The sequence below is a fragment of the Cucurbita maxima genome, unplaced genomic scaffold (assembly GCF_002738345.1).
Source record: "Cucurbita maxima cultivar Rimu unplaced genomic scaffold, Cmax_1.0 Cma_Scf00006, whole genome shotgun sequence".
NCBI classification, from domain to species: Eukaryota; Viridiplantae; Streptophyta; class Magnoliopsida; order Cucurbitales; family Cucurbitaceae; genus Cucurbita; species Cucurbita maxima.
Window position 1 is genome coordinate 6,732,473 of NW_019272022.1, and position 14,943 is coordinate 6,747,415.

At 40.9% G+C, this 14,943-nt stretch overlaps 3 protein-coding genes and 1 long non-coding RNA gene across 4 annotated transcripts; 3 read left to right on the plus strand and 1 right to left on the minus strand.

Moving 5' to 3' along the window:
- Positions 1-1,495: 1,495 nt before the first annotated feature.
- LOC111481072 (RING-H2 finger protein ATL80) lies at positions 1,496-2,427 on the plus strand. Its single transcript, XM_023126384.1, has one exon. It carries the CDS (start codon positions 1,594-1,596, stop codon positions 2,149-2,151), a length of 558 nt encoding a protein of 185 aa, XP_022982152.1. The 5' UTR covers positions 1,496-1,593; the 3' UTR covers positions 2,152-2,427.
- Positions 2,428-3,909: 1,482 nt separating this feature from the next.
- LOC111480480 (protein MULTIPLE CHLOROPLAST DIVISION SITE 1) lies at positions 3,910-7,533 on the plus strand. Its single transcript, XM_023125543.1, has 6 exons — positions 3,910-4,084; positions 4,194-4,478; positions 4,901-5,067; positions 5,188-5,575; positions 7,007-7,214; positions 7,315-7,533. Exons 1-5 carry the CDS (start codon positions 4,040-4,042, stop codon positions 7,211-7,213), a joined length of 1,092 nt encoding a protein of 363 aa, XP_022981311.1. The 5' UTR covers positions 3,910-4,039; the 3' UTR covers position 7,214; positions 7,315-7,533.
- A 13-nt stretch (positions 7,534-7,546) lies between these two features.
- LOC111480479 (protein PLASTID MOVEMENT IMPAIRED 1-like) lies at positions 7,547-10,574 on the minus strand. The gene has a single exon (XM_023125542.1). The coding sequence runs from the start codon at positions 10,480-10,482 to the stop codon at positions 7,738-7,740; it is 2,745 nt and encodes a 914-aa protein (XP_022981310.1). The 5' UTR covers positions 10,483-10,574; the 3' UTR covers positions 7,547-7,737.
- A 1,888-nt stretch (positions 10,575-12,462) lies between these two features.
- Positions 12,463-13,687, plus strand: LOC111480912. The gene is made up of 2 exons (XR_002717948.1): positions 12,463-12,700; positions 13,490-13,687. It is a non-coding gene; the product is annotated as an uncharacterized LOC111480912 (long non-coding RNA).
- The last annotated feature ends 1,256 nt before the right edge of the window (positions 13,688-14,943 follow it).

Genomic DNA, 14,943 nt, shown 5'->3' on the forward strand with positions numbered 1-14,943 from the left:
GCCGTGTCGCCTTTTCTCTGCCCCCCCTCTCTCTTGCTTTAACTTTTGAATCCGGTTGGATATTAATTGATAAGAGGTAGAGGGCGGCTCTGATAGGGAAAACGTGACAGCCTTATTTGTATATTGGTGTTATTGTTTTATCAGCAAAAGGAAAAAGCGGAAGTTTCAAGTGTTGTGGATATCATATTCAGAGAGAGAGACGCAATGAATTGGTGTTGCTGGCAAGGGGGATTGGATTGGATTGGATTGGATTGGATTGGATGATTGTCTGAAGTGACATTTTGTGGAGGGATTTTCCTTTCTTGATGGATCGAAAGTGCCTTGTCATTGCTGGGATGCCTCAGGGCTCCCACCCCCTTTCTGTGAAACCTCCTCCTCCTCTTCTTGACATTTTCCTTTTGGTCATTTAAGAAAATGGGAATACTGACTCAAATCAACAGACAGTTTGTCCACGCAACACGAACACTCTGTTGGTTTTCCCAAACCTCGGATTCAAGTCCAAGTTGAACCCGGTTTAAAAAGATTGAGCGAAGTGGAGTGTGTTGTGTTGTAATGCGGACGAAATGAGCGGGAGATGCGGTGTTCATACTTTTTGTAGCACCTAAATCCAACTACCTAAAAGAAAAAAGGATTTGCTCCGTATTTGATCTGATCGGATCGGATCAGATCACGAGCTGCTGCTCAATTGATTGATGGTGTTTGCGGGTTTCTAGCTCACTACTAATGATAGTGGTTTGGTTTAGGAGTTGGAATTGGAAAGGGTTTAGTTGTTGGAGGGTTGGGTTTTTGTTCTATTATTTACTTTATTGATACGAAACTGAATTTTTGGTCGGTTTTCAGGTATTTGTCATGCTGCGAGTTAAAATGAGTATTTTGTGGCGTTTTGGATGTTTTCATGCTTCCTTCCACTTTCAAAAAAATTTATTTGAAACTAATCACTGCCGTTGAGGAAGTAACTCATACGTCTTCTAATTTTGATTTAATATCTTACTCCTCTTCTGATCTGAACCCAAACTAAAGAGTTCTGCTTTCTCATACTTCTGCCCTAAAACGTTAATTTTGAAGGAGAACCTCAACAAGACATTCAGGTGGGAGTGGGAGAGTGTGTGTTGTTGTTGAATGAATATGAGTTCAGTCCTTCCTCATGATTCAAAGCAACATGGATGCTTATAATTTCACATGTAACTCATTGAAGGAATCCTCATGTTTGGAGGGCATTAATATTCTATAAGTAAAGATATAATATAATGTCGTATAAATAATTTTTAAAATTTTAAAATATTATTACACATTCTTCACCCATACAAAAATGAATTTAAATAAATAAGGTAAATATACAAACGCTGTTAGAAGTGCAGGTTAAACGAAAGCCGATTCCCGTGTCCAGTATAAACCCCCCCCCCCCCCCCCCCCCCCCCCCCCCCCCCCCCCCCCCCCCCCCCCCCCCCCCCCCCCCCCCCCCCCCCCCCCCCCCCCCCCCCCCCCCCCCCCAAATCCCCTCGAAACGACAGACGTTACGCTCACAGTTGATTTAAAACGACTGCTCTTCCCATCTCTTATCTTATACCCTCTTCCCTTATCTCGCCGCTCCAAATGCGTCCTTTTAGGTACCTCGCCGATGCCAACTCCTCCTCCATCTCCGACACGGTGGAGCCCGAGAGGTATGACTCCGACTTCGTCATAATCCTCGCCGCTCTTCTCTGCGCCTTGATATGCGTTCTTGGTCTCGTTGCTGTCGCCCGATGCGCCTGGCTACGCCACCTCGCTGGCGATGGAGGCGGCGCTGCTTCCACTCGTCCTCCTCCGCCTCCTGCCTCCAACAAAGGTCTCAAGAAGAAGATCCTGAGGTCTCTTCCCAAGTACACCTTCACCGCCGAGTTTGCTGCTCAGTTCTCAGATTGCGCGATCTGCCTCGCGGAGTTCGTTGTCGGTGATGAAATCCGCGTTCTGCCGCAGTGTGGCCATGGATTTCACGTGTCCTGCATCGATACGTGGTTCCGATCTCACTCCTCCTGTCCTTCATGCCGTCAGATTCTGGTGGTAAGTCAGTGCCAGAAGTGCGGCGGTTTTCCTGCGAGCTCGAGTTCGAACGGTGGGACTGAATCCAGAGTAAAAGATGGAGAAGATAAGAGGAATAGGTTCTTACCTTAGGCCTAGGTTTTGAACTACTGCGATTCTTGTTCCTTGCTTCCTCCGTGCTGTAAATATCTTTCTGAATCAAAATTCATGTAATTACAAGAAGTTGTGGATGTATTCAAATTGTAAGCGGAGGCGATTTCCCTGAATTTGAAATCTGCCGCTCTGGTACGTTCTATCGTGAATATTGACCTCAAATCTGTCGTCGATCTTCAGCCTCGGAACGTAACGGAGACGGCATAATTTTACAGTGCAGGCGCTCAAATCGGAAGGGGAACAGTGTTAGTAGTATCATGTGGATGGTGCACATTGTTTTATGTGGACAACAGTCAATGCGAATTGTTTATTTGCATCTTGGATCGCTCGCATTTTTCAGCTCGAAATGGCTTCCTCTGCCTGCATCTCTCTCTTCACAATGCCAATTTTTGTCTTTCCTGCGCCCAAGCCAAGTGGTGGGATGCGAAAACTTCTGAAAATGGAATCATTCTGCCTGCAAACTGCAACTGCTCCCTTTGTGATTAAAAATTTGCAACAGCCCATGGCTGCTGCTGCCGCTGCTCTGTCCTTTTCTCACCATCATCATAACTATCAATTTTATTTAACATAAACTTCATTATGTCTTCAGATTTGTAAAAAGTAAATAGACGAGGGATCTGAAAACAAAACCATTCTGGTTTAGTGAATAGAATTGAATGGGGGGATATGAAAATTAATGTAAAAAGTGAAAATATGTTTTTAGAAATAAAATTGTTTTTTATAAAAAAAAGCTTAGAAAATGAATGTTTTGTAGGAAAAAGAACTCATAATAGCAAGTTTGAAGGAATCAAAATCAAACAAATCCCACTTTTTTCTCTCTTCCTCTTTCCACATTGGAGTGGGAATTCAACTTTGTGAGATTTCCATTTCACATGCATTCTTTCTGCCTTCCCATTATCACACTTTTTCTCTCCCACTTTGAACCACGCACAGTGTTGTGGGAGATATCAACGTTATAATAAATGCGGCTAAATTCCAAGAAAACTTATTGATTAAATTAAGTAAACATATCATCTAAACTACTTATAATTGCAAATAAATTACTTTTTACTATTGAACATTTATGTATCGTAAAATAGATGCTTGGAAAATGGAGTAAAATAAAAGGAATTTAAAAGAAAAAAGTGTTGATGGAATAAATAAATAAAGGTAGGTAAGCATGTGTAGCCCCTTGTTTTTAAAATGGGAACTGGAAATGTGGGTTACCCAAAAAAGGAATTTCCATTTGTAATCCAAACAGTTTGCGGTTAAACCCCCAACCTAATTCCTATTTACTTTTTTTTAATTCCCCAACGCCACACTTTCCAATATTGCGGCCCTTTCTCCTTCTTTCTTTTTCTTTAGCGTCCTTAAACAAAATTCGTCCCTCTAGTGTACATAAATTTGTATATCATAATACCACACCACTTATCCTAGTAAGTAACACACACACACATATAATAATAATATAATAGTTATGTGGCAGTCATCACATGGGCATCATCATGTCTTTAATGCTTCTTACACTTCGTTTCAATTTCCAATTCATCTGCATACGTGGCACAATCTTAGCCAACAAATAAATCTCATTTCATAGGTACAACTTCAGAAATAACAGCACTTACCATTATTAAATAGAGAAAAATTAAATAGAGAAAAAAATTAAATAAATTAAATTGAATCGAACCCACAGATCCATTTTTGTTACTGTAGTCGAGATTTATCAATATCTTTGAATTCCATTTGGTTCCAAAAGCATAGGTATTCTTGGAAACCCTATCCTCCCGCGGCTCGTTCATTTGCTATGGCGCCTCTTTGCACGTTCCCGTCTCCAAAATTCTAATTTCCCGTTGGCTTTCTTTCACTATGTTTTCTTCCTGCACATGTAATGGCTTCCAATTGGACTCTTCAGCTACATTCTCATTCTTTCCAGGTACTCGCCTTCCGGTTGTCTTTCTTCCTTAGTTTTAATCATGTTTCTCTTAATTTCGTCGGGAAATGTTCTCTTCCATGTTTATTAACTTTTTAGATCGTATGTGCAGCCATCCGTATGGGCTCGAAAACCTCCTGCACTGTCCGGTATATTCGAACTCGGAATTGGTTATAAATGCACTGGCATTAGGTATGAGCATTTGAATTGGAATCGGCATGGAATGGATCGCAAGTCTCTGATTAGAGCGAGTTGGGGTTCCGGGAGCACTGATTCCGGCCGAAATGTCGAAGATGATGAAATTGTTGTCAAGAGTGGTACTGTTGCTGTGGCTTCCAAAGATTTCATCGGGAAAATGAAGGAGATGACTAGTTCCTCGCCTCTGGGCGTTTTCGTGGTAATACATTTTGTTTTTGATCGATTAGGAGTTTTTTATTATTATTTTTTTGTCCTCTCGAGAAAGGCGTTTGTAACAATTCTCTTCAACTGCTATACACACAATTTACACCTCTTTACCGCAAATGAAAGGAGAACTGTCTCCTAAATTATCATGGACCTTGAGTCCATGAGTACTACGTGATAGGAACCTGCGTTGCATCATGAATGGTTTTGAGAAAATGGTTTGGGATGGAATATCAGTGGACTGGATATAAGCATATGCAAGTTTTGAACGCAAAGAATTAAATGTAATTTGCAACAATGTATTGTGCCTTTTTCTTTAAACTCGAAACCTTTGTGAACGTACTCTTTGCGCAAATCATATATTTTGTTTTGGAGTTACCTTGCTATATCTTACTCTCCTATCACATTATGTTCCAGATGAACAAATGTACTCGAAATCGGCTTGCAATTGGGTTTTTCATTGTAACTGCTTGTTTAGCAATAGTTGCAAGAGTGTATTTCATGGGGAAGTCCAGGAACAGTCACTCTGGATCAGTGGCTGATCTTGTCAGGCGTGGTCAGCTAAGATCTGACAGAAGAGGCATGTATGAATTAAATCTTTGAATGCTTTGTCCTTTCGACTTGCTAAAATGTCATGTTATGTTATGTATTACTTGTTTCCATTATATTCTTATAGTTTTCTCTATAATCATCTTTTCTTCCAGTTCCAAGCCTTTAAAATACAACGATCCCTTTAACAACCCATTGGTGAAGGTTGACAAAAGCAATTCGTCTGTTGAAATGTGCGGAAAGGTTTATCGGTTGGCCCCAGTTACACTTACCAAGGAGGAACAAAGTATTCATCAGAAACGGAGGTCCCGGGCATATCAGTGGAAGAGGCCAACCATGTTTCTTAAGGAAGGAGATTCAATTCCTCCTGATGTTGACCCGGATTCAGTTAGGTGGATTCCTGCAAACCATCCTTTCGCAACAACAGCTAGTGATATTGACGAAGACTTAGCCCAGAACAACGTGTACCAAAAGCATGGTGTTCCTTTCCGTATTCAAGCTGAGCATGAGGCTCTGCAGAGAAAGCTGGAAGCACTCCAGAATGTGAGTACCTCTGAATCTCTGATACTTTGTACTGGTTTCTGTGGTGTCTTCATGTTCATTCCTTTAGTTACTAAATTCACATGTATCAATTGCTGCGTGTTAATGGGGAACTAAAATGAAGCAATATTCAAGTAGACAACTTAAGACGGCTCTCTCCCCTGGTTGGTGTTTTGCATAACAAAACTAATGACGAATGCCAAGTCCTTTTCTATCTTCTGCCTCTTTTTTGAATTTTACCAATTTATCCTCTCTTTTAATCGGCGCCCGATGGCCTTTCTAAAGATATTAAAAGCATTTCATCTATTTCTTCCAAGTTTAATCCCTTTCACATTCGGTGGACACCCCATCGGCTTCAAGAAGGAGAAGATTCAATTGATTCAATTATTTGAGTCTTTTTAGGACCACTTGGTTAGATAAAAATAGAAGAGCTTTATTAGGATAAAGGTAGATTCTCTTGCCTCTTCTGAGATTCTCCCGCTTTTGGATTCTCCCACTTTTGTTACTCACTCTTAGGTGGTGAAAGTTATATGCACCTCCTTTGCAATTATTGATCAAACTCTTTTTGTGCCAACTTGGAGTGCTTTTTAAATGCATCTTCCTCGTCTAAATTTGAGGCTTTTCTCACCCTTCGTGATTTCCTTTCTTCAATGAAATGAATTTAATTCTTCTGCAATCACAAATATCACTGAAAGATGAACTTTCTGGTTTTGCCTATATGTGAGAACGGATTGTATTCCTTGATGATTTGAATTATAACCTTCAAGAATTACATATCATTGGGTTAAGTTTTATAAATGTTCCCTTTGCGGATGCCAGCTAACGGTGTCCTTTTGATACATTCTAGTTCTGAGTATTTATTATACATATTTAGGGATATACTAGCGACAGAAGGACAGAACTCAGCATCTGTTGGATGAATTATTCGCATGCAGTTCTTGGTATTTAATTATGGTATTTATAATAAATAAACTTATTAAGAAAGGAAGCTAGAAAAAGAGTTGTAGGGATCCTTGAGAAAATGGAAAAGCTCTTATTTATTTATTTATTTATTGATTTAGAGGGAGAAATGGGGTGGGGAGTTTGGTTTTGGGGCGAGATTTAATGGTTATGCAGAAAAGAGCCTCAAATTCAGGTAATTACTCGTAGGAAGTTTACATCTAAACGCTTGTGATGTGTAGTGGACGTTTTAATCTTCATTAAATTTTTTATTGTTCATTTGGCGCACTACATCATCAAGTTGTTCCTCTTCCCTCCCATCTTAAAAAACATCAGTTTGTACGATAAATGATTATTATTTATTCTCATTTCCCGTTACCTGGGCCTTGGGTTAGATCGAGATTAATATGAAATTAATTATTCAAGTGATGATGCCTGTCCACTAAATTGTATTTAAGAGTCACCCTTTAATATTTATATTTACGTTTTTCGCAGGAACAGAAACTGAATAATTTATTTATAGATCCTGGAAGTGCCAAGGAGTTTGAGAGGCCTTTTAAATCAAAATCCAAGACAGATGAACAAGACGAACGGAGTTTTTCTGATCACCAAGCCGGGGAGTCCAAGCCTCCAAACTCGGGACCTCATCCAAGTTCTATCGGTGGTGTTCAATCAACATCTGATGAAGCACAGAAATCCTGAGGTCAGGGTTTTTTCTCCTGTGTTCATAAAGATAATCATTTTACCATCCCAACAATCAATCAGGTTCCTCTAAATTTAGAATTTGTGTATTTAAAATGCAGGCTTGCTGTAAATAGGACTATCTTTTTGCCATTGGTTTTTTGCATCTGCAGAACGCATGAAGTTAGTTGTTGAGGCGCTTACTGTATAGTATCAATGCGTGCAGACTTGTTTCCGTAGGCCATCAGTAGTGAATGTATTTCTGTGTTTTGAGGCAGAACTTTCAAAAATATGTACTTTTGTTGAATTGGTATAATCGGTCAATTCTCTGCCTTATTGCATTCTCGATTGTAATCTGAAAATTGACTTGAACTGCTAACATTAACACATAAGATTGTTATTTGAATTCTGTAACTAAATACAAAATGAACTATGCAATTGCTCCTAATTCTCTCTTATTATTAACTGTAGAAGATAATAAATATGAACACCCGAACTCACTCCGCTGCGACCGCTATTGACCGTAATTCAAACGGCTTCTTCTTCTAGTTCACAAACTTTACATCCGGGTTTCGTATAGGTTTGAGCCACATGTCCGCCATTACCCTCGACGACAAGCTCCAAAGTAAATCTGGTCCCTTGGATGATAAATGCTTTCCCTTCTTCACCGCCTTCCCAATCCCATGCGCCACTAGCCACTGCATCGCCGTCAGCCTCTGCTTTTCGCTGTCCCACGCGTTCCTCTTCCCTCCGCCCCTCACCTTCAACCCACCCACGTGCAAGCTCGTCACCTTGAATCTTCTTTCCTCTTCGTATTTGCTTGATTTTTCTTCCATTTCTTCTTCCTTGGCGTGAATCAGACCCACCACAGGACCTCCCACGGCTTCGTATCGCCTTAGTGGGTCTCTTAACTGCACCACCACCGCCAGTGTGATGGATTCTGGATCTTCCAATTGGCTTGCAAATTTAGTGAAGTTGAATTTATTCATCCAGTCTTCGTACGGAACTGCACAATCCAGGGGGTGTATTTGATTTTGATCCTTTCCTCCAATTTTCACATTCAGAGACGAGACGTCAAATGGGGCTTCTTCCTCCGCCATTTCGGCCTGGATTTTCAAGGCTTCCACGCTCATTTCTTCGAGCTTTTGCAAAGAGAAGGCTAGAATCTCTTCGATGGTTAGAGGGATTTCGTTTAAGTTCCAAATTCCTGTCGAAATCCTCTCTTTCCTTCCCGTACTCAATGCGGTCACCATTGATTTTACTGCAGCAATGGCGCGGGCAGCGGTGGAACTTGCTCCTTCTTTGTTTCTCCCTTGAATTATTGCCGAAGCAATTCCTTCGAATGCTATTTGTTCTGCTGTTTTGCCCATCAGTTCATCCGTAGAAATCAATCCCATTACTTTGGAGCTCAGTTCCTCGACCCCGCTGCAAGTCATTCTCTGAAACAACTCGAATCCACTCAGCGACCCTGTGGAGGCTAAAATGAACGGTTTCGATATCTGCATCGCTAGTTTTGGAGTGTCCTTCCTTGAAACTTGGGTGTTTAATGGATTCATGGCGGCTAAGTAGCCTCCATCTCTGGTTTGAACAACGCAGCCCAGCCCCTTTCCAAGGTCTGAAAGGTACGATTTGGATTCAATTTCAGAGGAATCCTCTGTTTCTTCAAGTTGGTAACGACGGTTTTCAGGGTAATCGAGTTTGCTGTCTTTTTTGTATGAGCCATCCCCGTCTTCTTCCTCGAGCATCTGCAGAAATTCCCTTGTTACGTTTTCTTCATCGGCATCAAGCCTCTGCGAATCGGATTCTTCATCGTTTTTGCCCAGATTTTCATCTCCCATCATTGATTCCAGAGCTTTTATTTGCTGTGCAATGGAATCGAGTTCCGATAATCGATTCAAATGAGCCTGATCGTGTACAACCTCCTTGACTACCTCACTTGAAGTCGACTTTTCTTCCATGGATTTTTCAGATTCTTCTTTGTCCACTTCTTCCCCTTTGTCCTGAATCTCAACTCCTTTGTCGACAACTTGAAAGTCTGGGAGATCGAAATCTTCAATATTCGGTTCTTCTGATTTCTGAATGGACGGGGGAGTTGACGGAATCGGTGCTGGTTCATCCAAGTTCAGATCATCCATTCCTGTATGATCAGTTGTCGCTCTTGTTTGCGAAGGTGTCCACGCTTCGGTTTGAGCAGTTAATCTGGGACTAGGAACGCTGAAGGAGGTCTTCGATTGCTTTCTCCCGTAAGATTTTCCCGATTTGGAATCCTTCGACTGAGCTTGACTGTAAATTCCAACTCCTCCGTCTTTCTCCATAATCTGGAAGCCTAATTTGACGACGAGTTCTCCTCCTTTAGCTTTCCCCGCCAAATTGAAGCTTATATCCCACTGTCGAACTCGCGTTCCTTCGCTACTCTTCTCCATGGATTCTTCAATCAGCTTACTCAAATCCACTGCACTTCTCCCGAAATCAAGCTCTTGAGCATCTACAGCGAAAGCGTAAATCCAAAACGGACGAGGCTCGAATTTGAGAGGCTTTCCGTTACCAGAAGTGCAATAAACGTGAGATTTGAGGAACAGTGTCTCTTCAAAATCCGCAGCGCCTTGCGAAACCCTAGACGGCATTGTGTTGACTGCTCCATCTTTGGTCTCTTTCTTCCTCACGCAAACGGAAAGTCGAAGCCCATTCATGGAGGCGGGAAGGCCCTGAACGGTGACGACTTCAACAGAGAACAAGCAACTAATCTTCTGCATTCCGATGTGGGCGAGAGCCCGAATAGGCTTCCAATTCCAAATCCCCTTCTTCTCGGGGGCGGCTTCATCCAACTTCCTCAGCTCCGGCTGATTAGAAGAAACCGTGTTTGGTTGGGATTGGGAGTAATGATCGTCATCGAGCTTGGCGGGGGAACGCCATGGCGAGAGAGACATGCGCCGGGACCGGGGCTTGTTGATTGTGTGGATGGCCCTCACATCTTCAGAAGAGGGAATAGAAGGAAGAGAGGTCCGAGGAAGAACAAGCGAGGCTGTTCTTCGAGTAGTGGAGGAGGTGTGGGTTTGGTAGAGCGTTTGGCTGAGTGCCTCAAGCTCCTGGAGAAGGTGGGTATTGGAATCCCTTGTTTCCGGCGTGTCGTGATGAGTGGCCATTGATGAGGTTGGAGCCAAAAGTGCAGGAGGAGGAGGAAGAAGAGAAGCAGATAAGAGAAAAAGCGGGGAGCATGAAGAAAGTTGAGAGAGTAAGAGGTGGAGATATTGGGAGATACGATAGGCGAGAGAAAGCGGCGGGTGGAGCATGGAGAGCCAGGCAAAATTTTCTGGGCACAGAAGCTTGAGAGACACAGAAACGGACAGGCACCGCACACGGCTTCTTCTTCCATCTTCGGGTCCCTTCTGCATNCAATGCCCACTCTCTTCTCGCTCATGCCTCAATCATTGCTAATCTTCAAACTTCAACTGCCACTTTAATTTTTACCAATATTATCTCTGATCACAATTAAATAACAACTAACCGTGGTCGTAAAATAATTAATGCTATAACTAATTACAATAATTTTAACACTATTCCATCATAATACGTATACTTATTTTATTATTAATTTTTTTTTTTTTTTTTTTGACAAATTTTAGGTTTTGAAATGGGGTTAGAATTAGAATTATATGATTGAAGATGTAAAATTATGAGTGGGATGAGACGGGGGGGAGAGAGCGGGTCAAGTGGTTAAAAAGAAAGGAGTTAAAAAAAGAGCTGAATTTTTGGAAAGAATTGGACGTAATTGGTATGAGAGGGTGCATAAGTAGTAAAGGGTGAAAGAGAAGGAGAAAGAGAGAGAGAGCGAAGAAAATGTGGAAGAAGGAAGAGCATGAGCCGCCGCAGCAGCAAATGAGGCGGGAAACCGAAGAAGAGAAGGGTTCTGTGGAAGAACTGCTGCCCCTGGAGAGCAGTCCGTACGTGAAATACAAGGACTTGGAAGACTACAAAAACAAGGGGTATGGGGTGGAGGGGCATATTGAGCCCAAGCCCATTCAGGGCGGCGGCACCGATGCCCCCACCTTGTCCGGCAGCGGCTTCCCAGAGGTGGCTCCAGCCTCCATTGACGCCGTCACCAGACAAGGCCTCATCCACTGATATATGGGACTCTATTTTTTTAACAACATATCCAATGTGTTGAATTCTTTTTCTTTTTCTTTTTTTTTTTAATCACAATTCTGAATTAATTTGAGTAACAAAGTTGTCTATTTCTCTCCTTATAAACTCATAACTCACATTTACGACATATTCACAGTACCAAGTTTTCTTGCCGTGCATAAAATCACATGCACACAAATGGGTGAGATACCTAGTCAAAGGGCTAAACATGAATTACCGGTCATAGTTCAATTCACTATTATTTGGTATATTATTAATATATATATCAACCAACTAAAACTAAAAATAGTAAACCGAGGATATTTTAATATTAATAACAAAAAAAAAATATATATATATATATATATATACCATATAATCCATATATGATTTGTGTAACATATAGACATATTAATAAGCTATAATAATAAATATAGAAATGTTCTGTCAACAATAGAAAACTATCATACACATATTATTGGTCTATTAACAATACACACAAATATAAACCTGAAAGTTATCTATTGATGATACACTTTACCCATAAATGAAATAAAATGGTCTACAAATGAGCATAAAATTATTTATCAAATTATCATTAATTGACATTTACCAATAAATAAAATAAAAATAGTCTAAAATGGTACAATATGATAGAGCCTTATCACTTTGATATCACGATAGGTTACCAGTGAAAAATGAGAAAAAGAATTGTGAAAGTTTTGAAAATTGGAGTGTGAATGGGCCTACTAGCATTTTCCAGCTTAGAATGCAGGCCTGTAATCAGGGCCCAAATTGTTGTGTGAATGGGCCTACTAGCATTTTCCAGCTTAGAATGCAGGCCTGTAATCAGGGCCCAAATTGTTGTGTGAATGGGCCTACTAGCATTTTCCAGCTTAGAATGCAGGCCTGTAATCAGGGCCCAAATTGTTGTGTGAATGGGCCTACTAGCATTTTCCAGCTTAGAATGCAGGCCTGTAATCAGGGCCCAAATTGTTGTGTGAATGGGCCTACTAGCATTTTCCAGCTTAAACTGCAGGCCCAAAGTTGAGTGTGAATGGGCCTACTAGCATTTTCCAGCTTCACATGCAGGCCCGTATAAAGGCCCATTTTTTGAGCGGAATAGGCGTATATAGCGTAAATGGACCGACTTCGCTCTGGACTTGTAGATCTCTTCGTGTTGAAGATCCTTTCGGTGAAATCTGCAGAAAAATGACGTTGATGAAAGGAGAGCCGCTGGTGAGGAAGCTCGCCGTGTTCGCCAAGTACGTTGTTCTTCCGGGAGCCATGGCCGCAGCTCTCGTTTACTCTCCTCCAGATTATGCTTACTTCAAGAATGACGATAAGTCTTCCAAATAGGATTCTTTCCCATTCTTTCACCTATCGGTTCGTCTCGATCTGCCTTCTCTTAGGGCTAGCGTTTTATAATTTTCCTCGTTATGCTGTTCTCTTTCTAAAATTTTGATAGATGATTTGGTCTGATTGTGGGATGTTTTACGTGAACGAACGTGTTATCTGCTATTGAGGAAATGCTCGATGTGTTTGCAATTAGAATTGATGCTTTGTGCATCTGATAATCATCGATAAAAAAATTGATAATGTTTTAATTGATGAATATGTATTCGAGAGTTTGCTTAAGACGTATTTGAACTTTCACTACATTTATTATCCTGCCTCGCATAACTTCGACACGAATCATAACTTGATAATTCTTTTCTTTTTTTAATTTGAATTTGAATTTGAGTAGGCAGAATAAACTAAGTTTGAACTTGATGAAATATGTAGGCTCTATTAGATCCAACGTACAAGGTGTTCATCTTTTTATAGGATCACCATAATTGATTGTGTCGTCATCTAGATTACCAGTCATTTAATGGGCGTATTAGTAGTTGATCTCCCTAGTTTCCTCATTCATTTGCCTCTTGAACGTAAGGTTGCTTATTTTCGATAATAACCCCCCGGCACACTCAGGAAAAGAAAGAGCCTTTGCTGCTTGATAATTCCTTGATTCCTCTTTTCTTGACGTATGGGTTTCAAACTATCACTTAAATTTGCTGAACATGTTTGAGAATCACGTTCATTGCTATGTAAGCATTAGAAGCTTTTGTCTGGTTTATTTTCTTCCATTTGATAAAATTGGAATTGGAATTGATTTTCTGTTTTCTTGTGGTACAGGACCGTCTGATCATGTAGGCTTGCATTGGCAGATTTGTGTTCCTCTTTTGTTGATAATGGTGTGTAATGGACTTACTGTCATTATGTCTCAATAATTAGTCATTTGTTTTACTTTTGGGGCTTGGTCTTCGGAGAAAGAACAATGAATTGTTTCCTTGAGGAATACTCAAAATGGGAAGTATATGTTTCCTTTGCTTATTTTTCCCCCTCTTCTTGCCCTTGATAAATTTGAAGAAATTTTGTGGGCTATATGTCCATGGAAATGGTGACTGAACCATGAGACTGAAGTGGACATTGAATGGGATACATACATACCTGCAAAATCTCATGCTTGTATGAAAATGGTACAGTTGTAAAATGTTGGAAATGTGGATATCCCATGATCACACCAACATATATATTCATTCACGCAGAATGTATATTTACCAACCCTTTGGTCCTGTCCAGTGTTAATTTGAAATCAGTTTTTCGACCTTTACTGGATCCCAGGGCAAATCTCACCTTCCACCAGTGTTATCAAGTGATTTTTAAGTCAAATTACCACTGTTGTTTTGTGTTTGATTTTTCCCTCGGATCGTATACTTTAGTTAAAAGTTTCAAGATGTTTTTGTTGGGACTGCCATCAATTCTCTTCATGCCCCTCTGCTTAGCATCGATATTTCATAGCATTCCTTTGGAAGAGTAGTAATTTGAAGATTTACTCATATTTTAAGCAGTGCAGATGACATTAGCTCTGTCGCCCAATCTTTGGTGCGACCTTAAGTAGAAGGAAGCTCGAAATGAGAACGACAGGTTCAGGTAAGGGGGGGAGTGGTTTATGTAATTAAGTCTTTGCTGACTCCAGCAGAGGAAGGATATAACTGAATTGGGCCGCTGCATGAATTTGGGGCCTTAGCCTGTGTTTTGGAAATATATTTAAACAGAAATATTGGAAGGAATTTGTGTGCAATGATTGAGGGGAGGGGAGGGGAGGGGTGGGATGGCATGGCAACCATAGGATAATGGGACTACACTACACTACACTGCAAACTGTGTCAGGTATTCTTGTGGCCGAATAACTCTGTTTTTTATGAATGGGTTGGAGACAAAACAACAAAGGATTTGGGGTCCTTTGGTTCACAGTTGATTCAAGATTTTAGAATCCAAACCTGATTTTGATGGCCCCATGCCGTACTCGTTTTATTTTGTCATTATTCCTGCTGCGGAGTAGATATGTCTGTTCTCTGATATATACTAATAATTCTTAGGGGCTACTTTTCTGTGCCACTCGCGTGATTCAGATTCATCACAGCTTTATTTTCTTTACTAAATGATGCTCTTTAAATTTATTCCCACCACCTATTGCTCCTGTTCATTGCTATTATTGAGATGAGGAGGCTGAGGGCTGGCCTAGGGCAGAAGAAGCCCCTCCTTGGTCCTAAGCCAACCCACCCACAGCCCACAGCCCACAGCAA

What these genes read in the sequence shown, in the direction of transcription:
- LOC111481072 (XM_023126384.1), top strand. Translation starts at nt 1,594, where the DNA reads ATGCGTCCTTTTAGGTACCTCGCCGATGCCAACTCCTCCTCCATCTCC.
- LOC111480480 (XM_023125543.1), top strand. Translation starts at nt 4,040, where the DNA reads ATGGCTTCCAATTGGACTCTTCAGCTACATTCTCATTCTTTCCAG. An exon ending in TACATTCTCATTCTTTCCAG is followed by an intron (nt 4,085 to 4,193) that starts GTACTCGCCTTC and finishes TCGTATGTGCAG; the next exon opens with CCATCCGTATGGGCTCGAAA. An exon ending in AGCTGGAAGCACTCCAGAAT is followed by an intron (nt 5,576 to 7,006) that starts GTGAGTACCTCT and finishes CGTTTTTCGCAG; the next exon opens with GAACAGAAACTGAATAATTT.
- LOC111480479 (XM_023125542.1), bottom strand. Translation starts at nt 10,482, where the DNA reads ATGCTCCACCCGCCGCTTTCTCTCGCCTATCGTATCTCCCAATATCTC.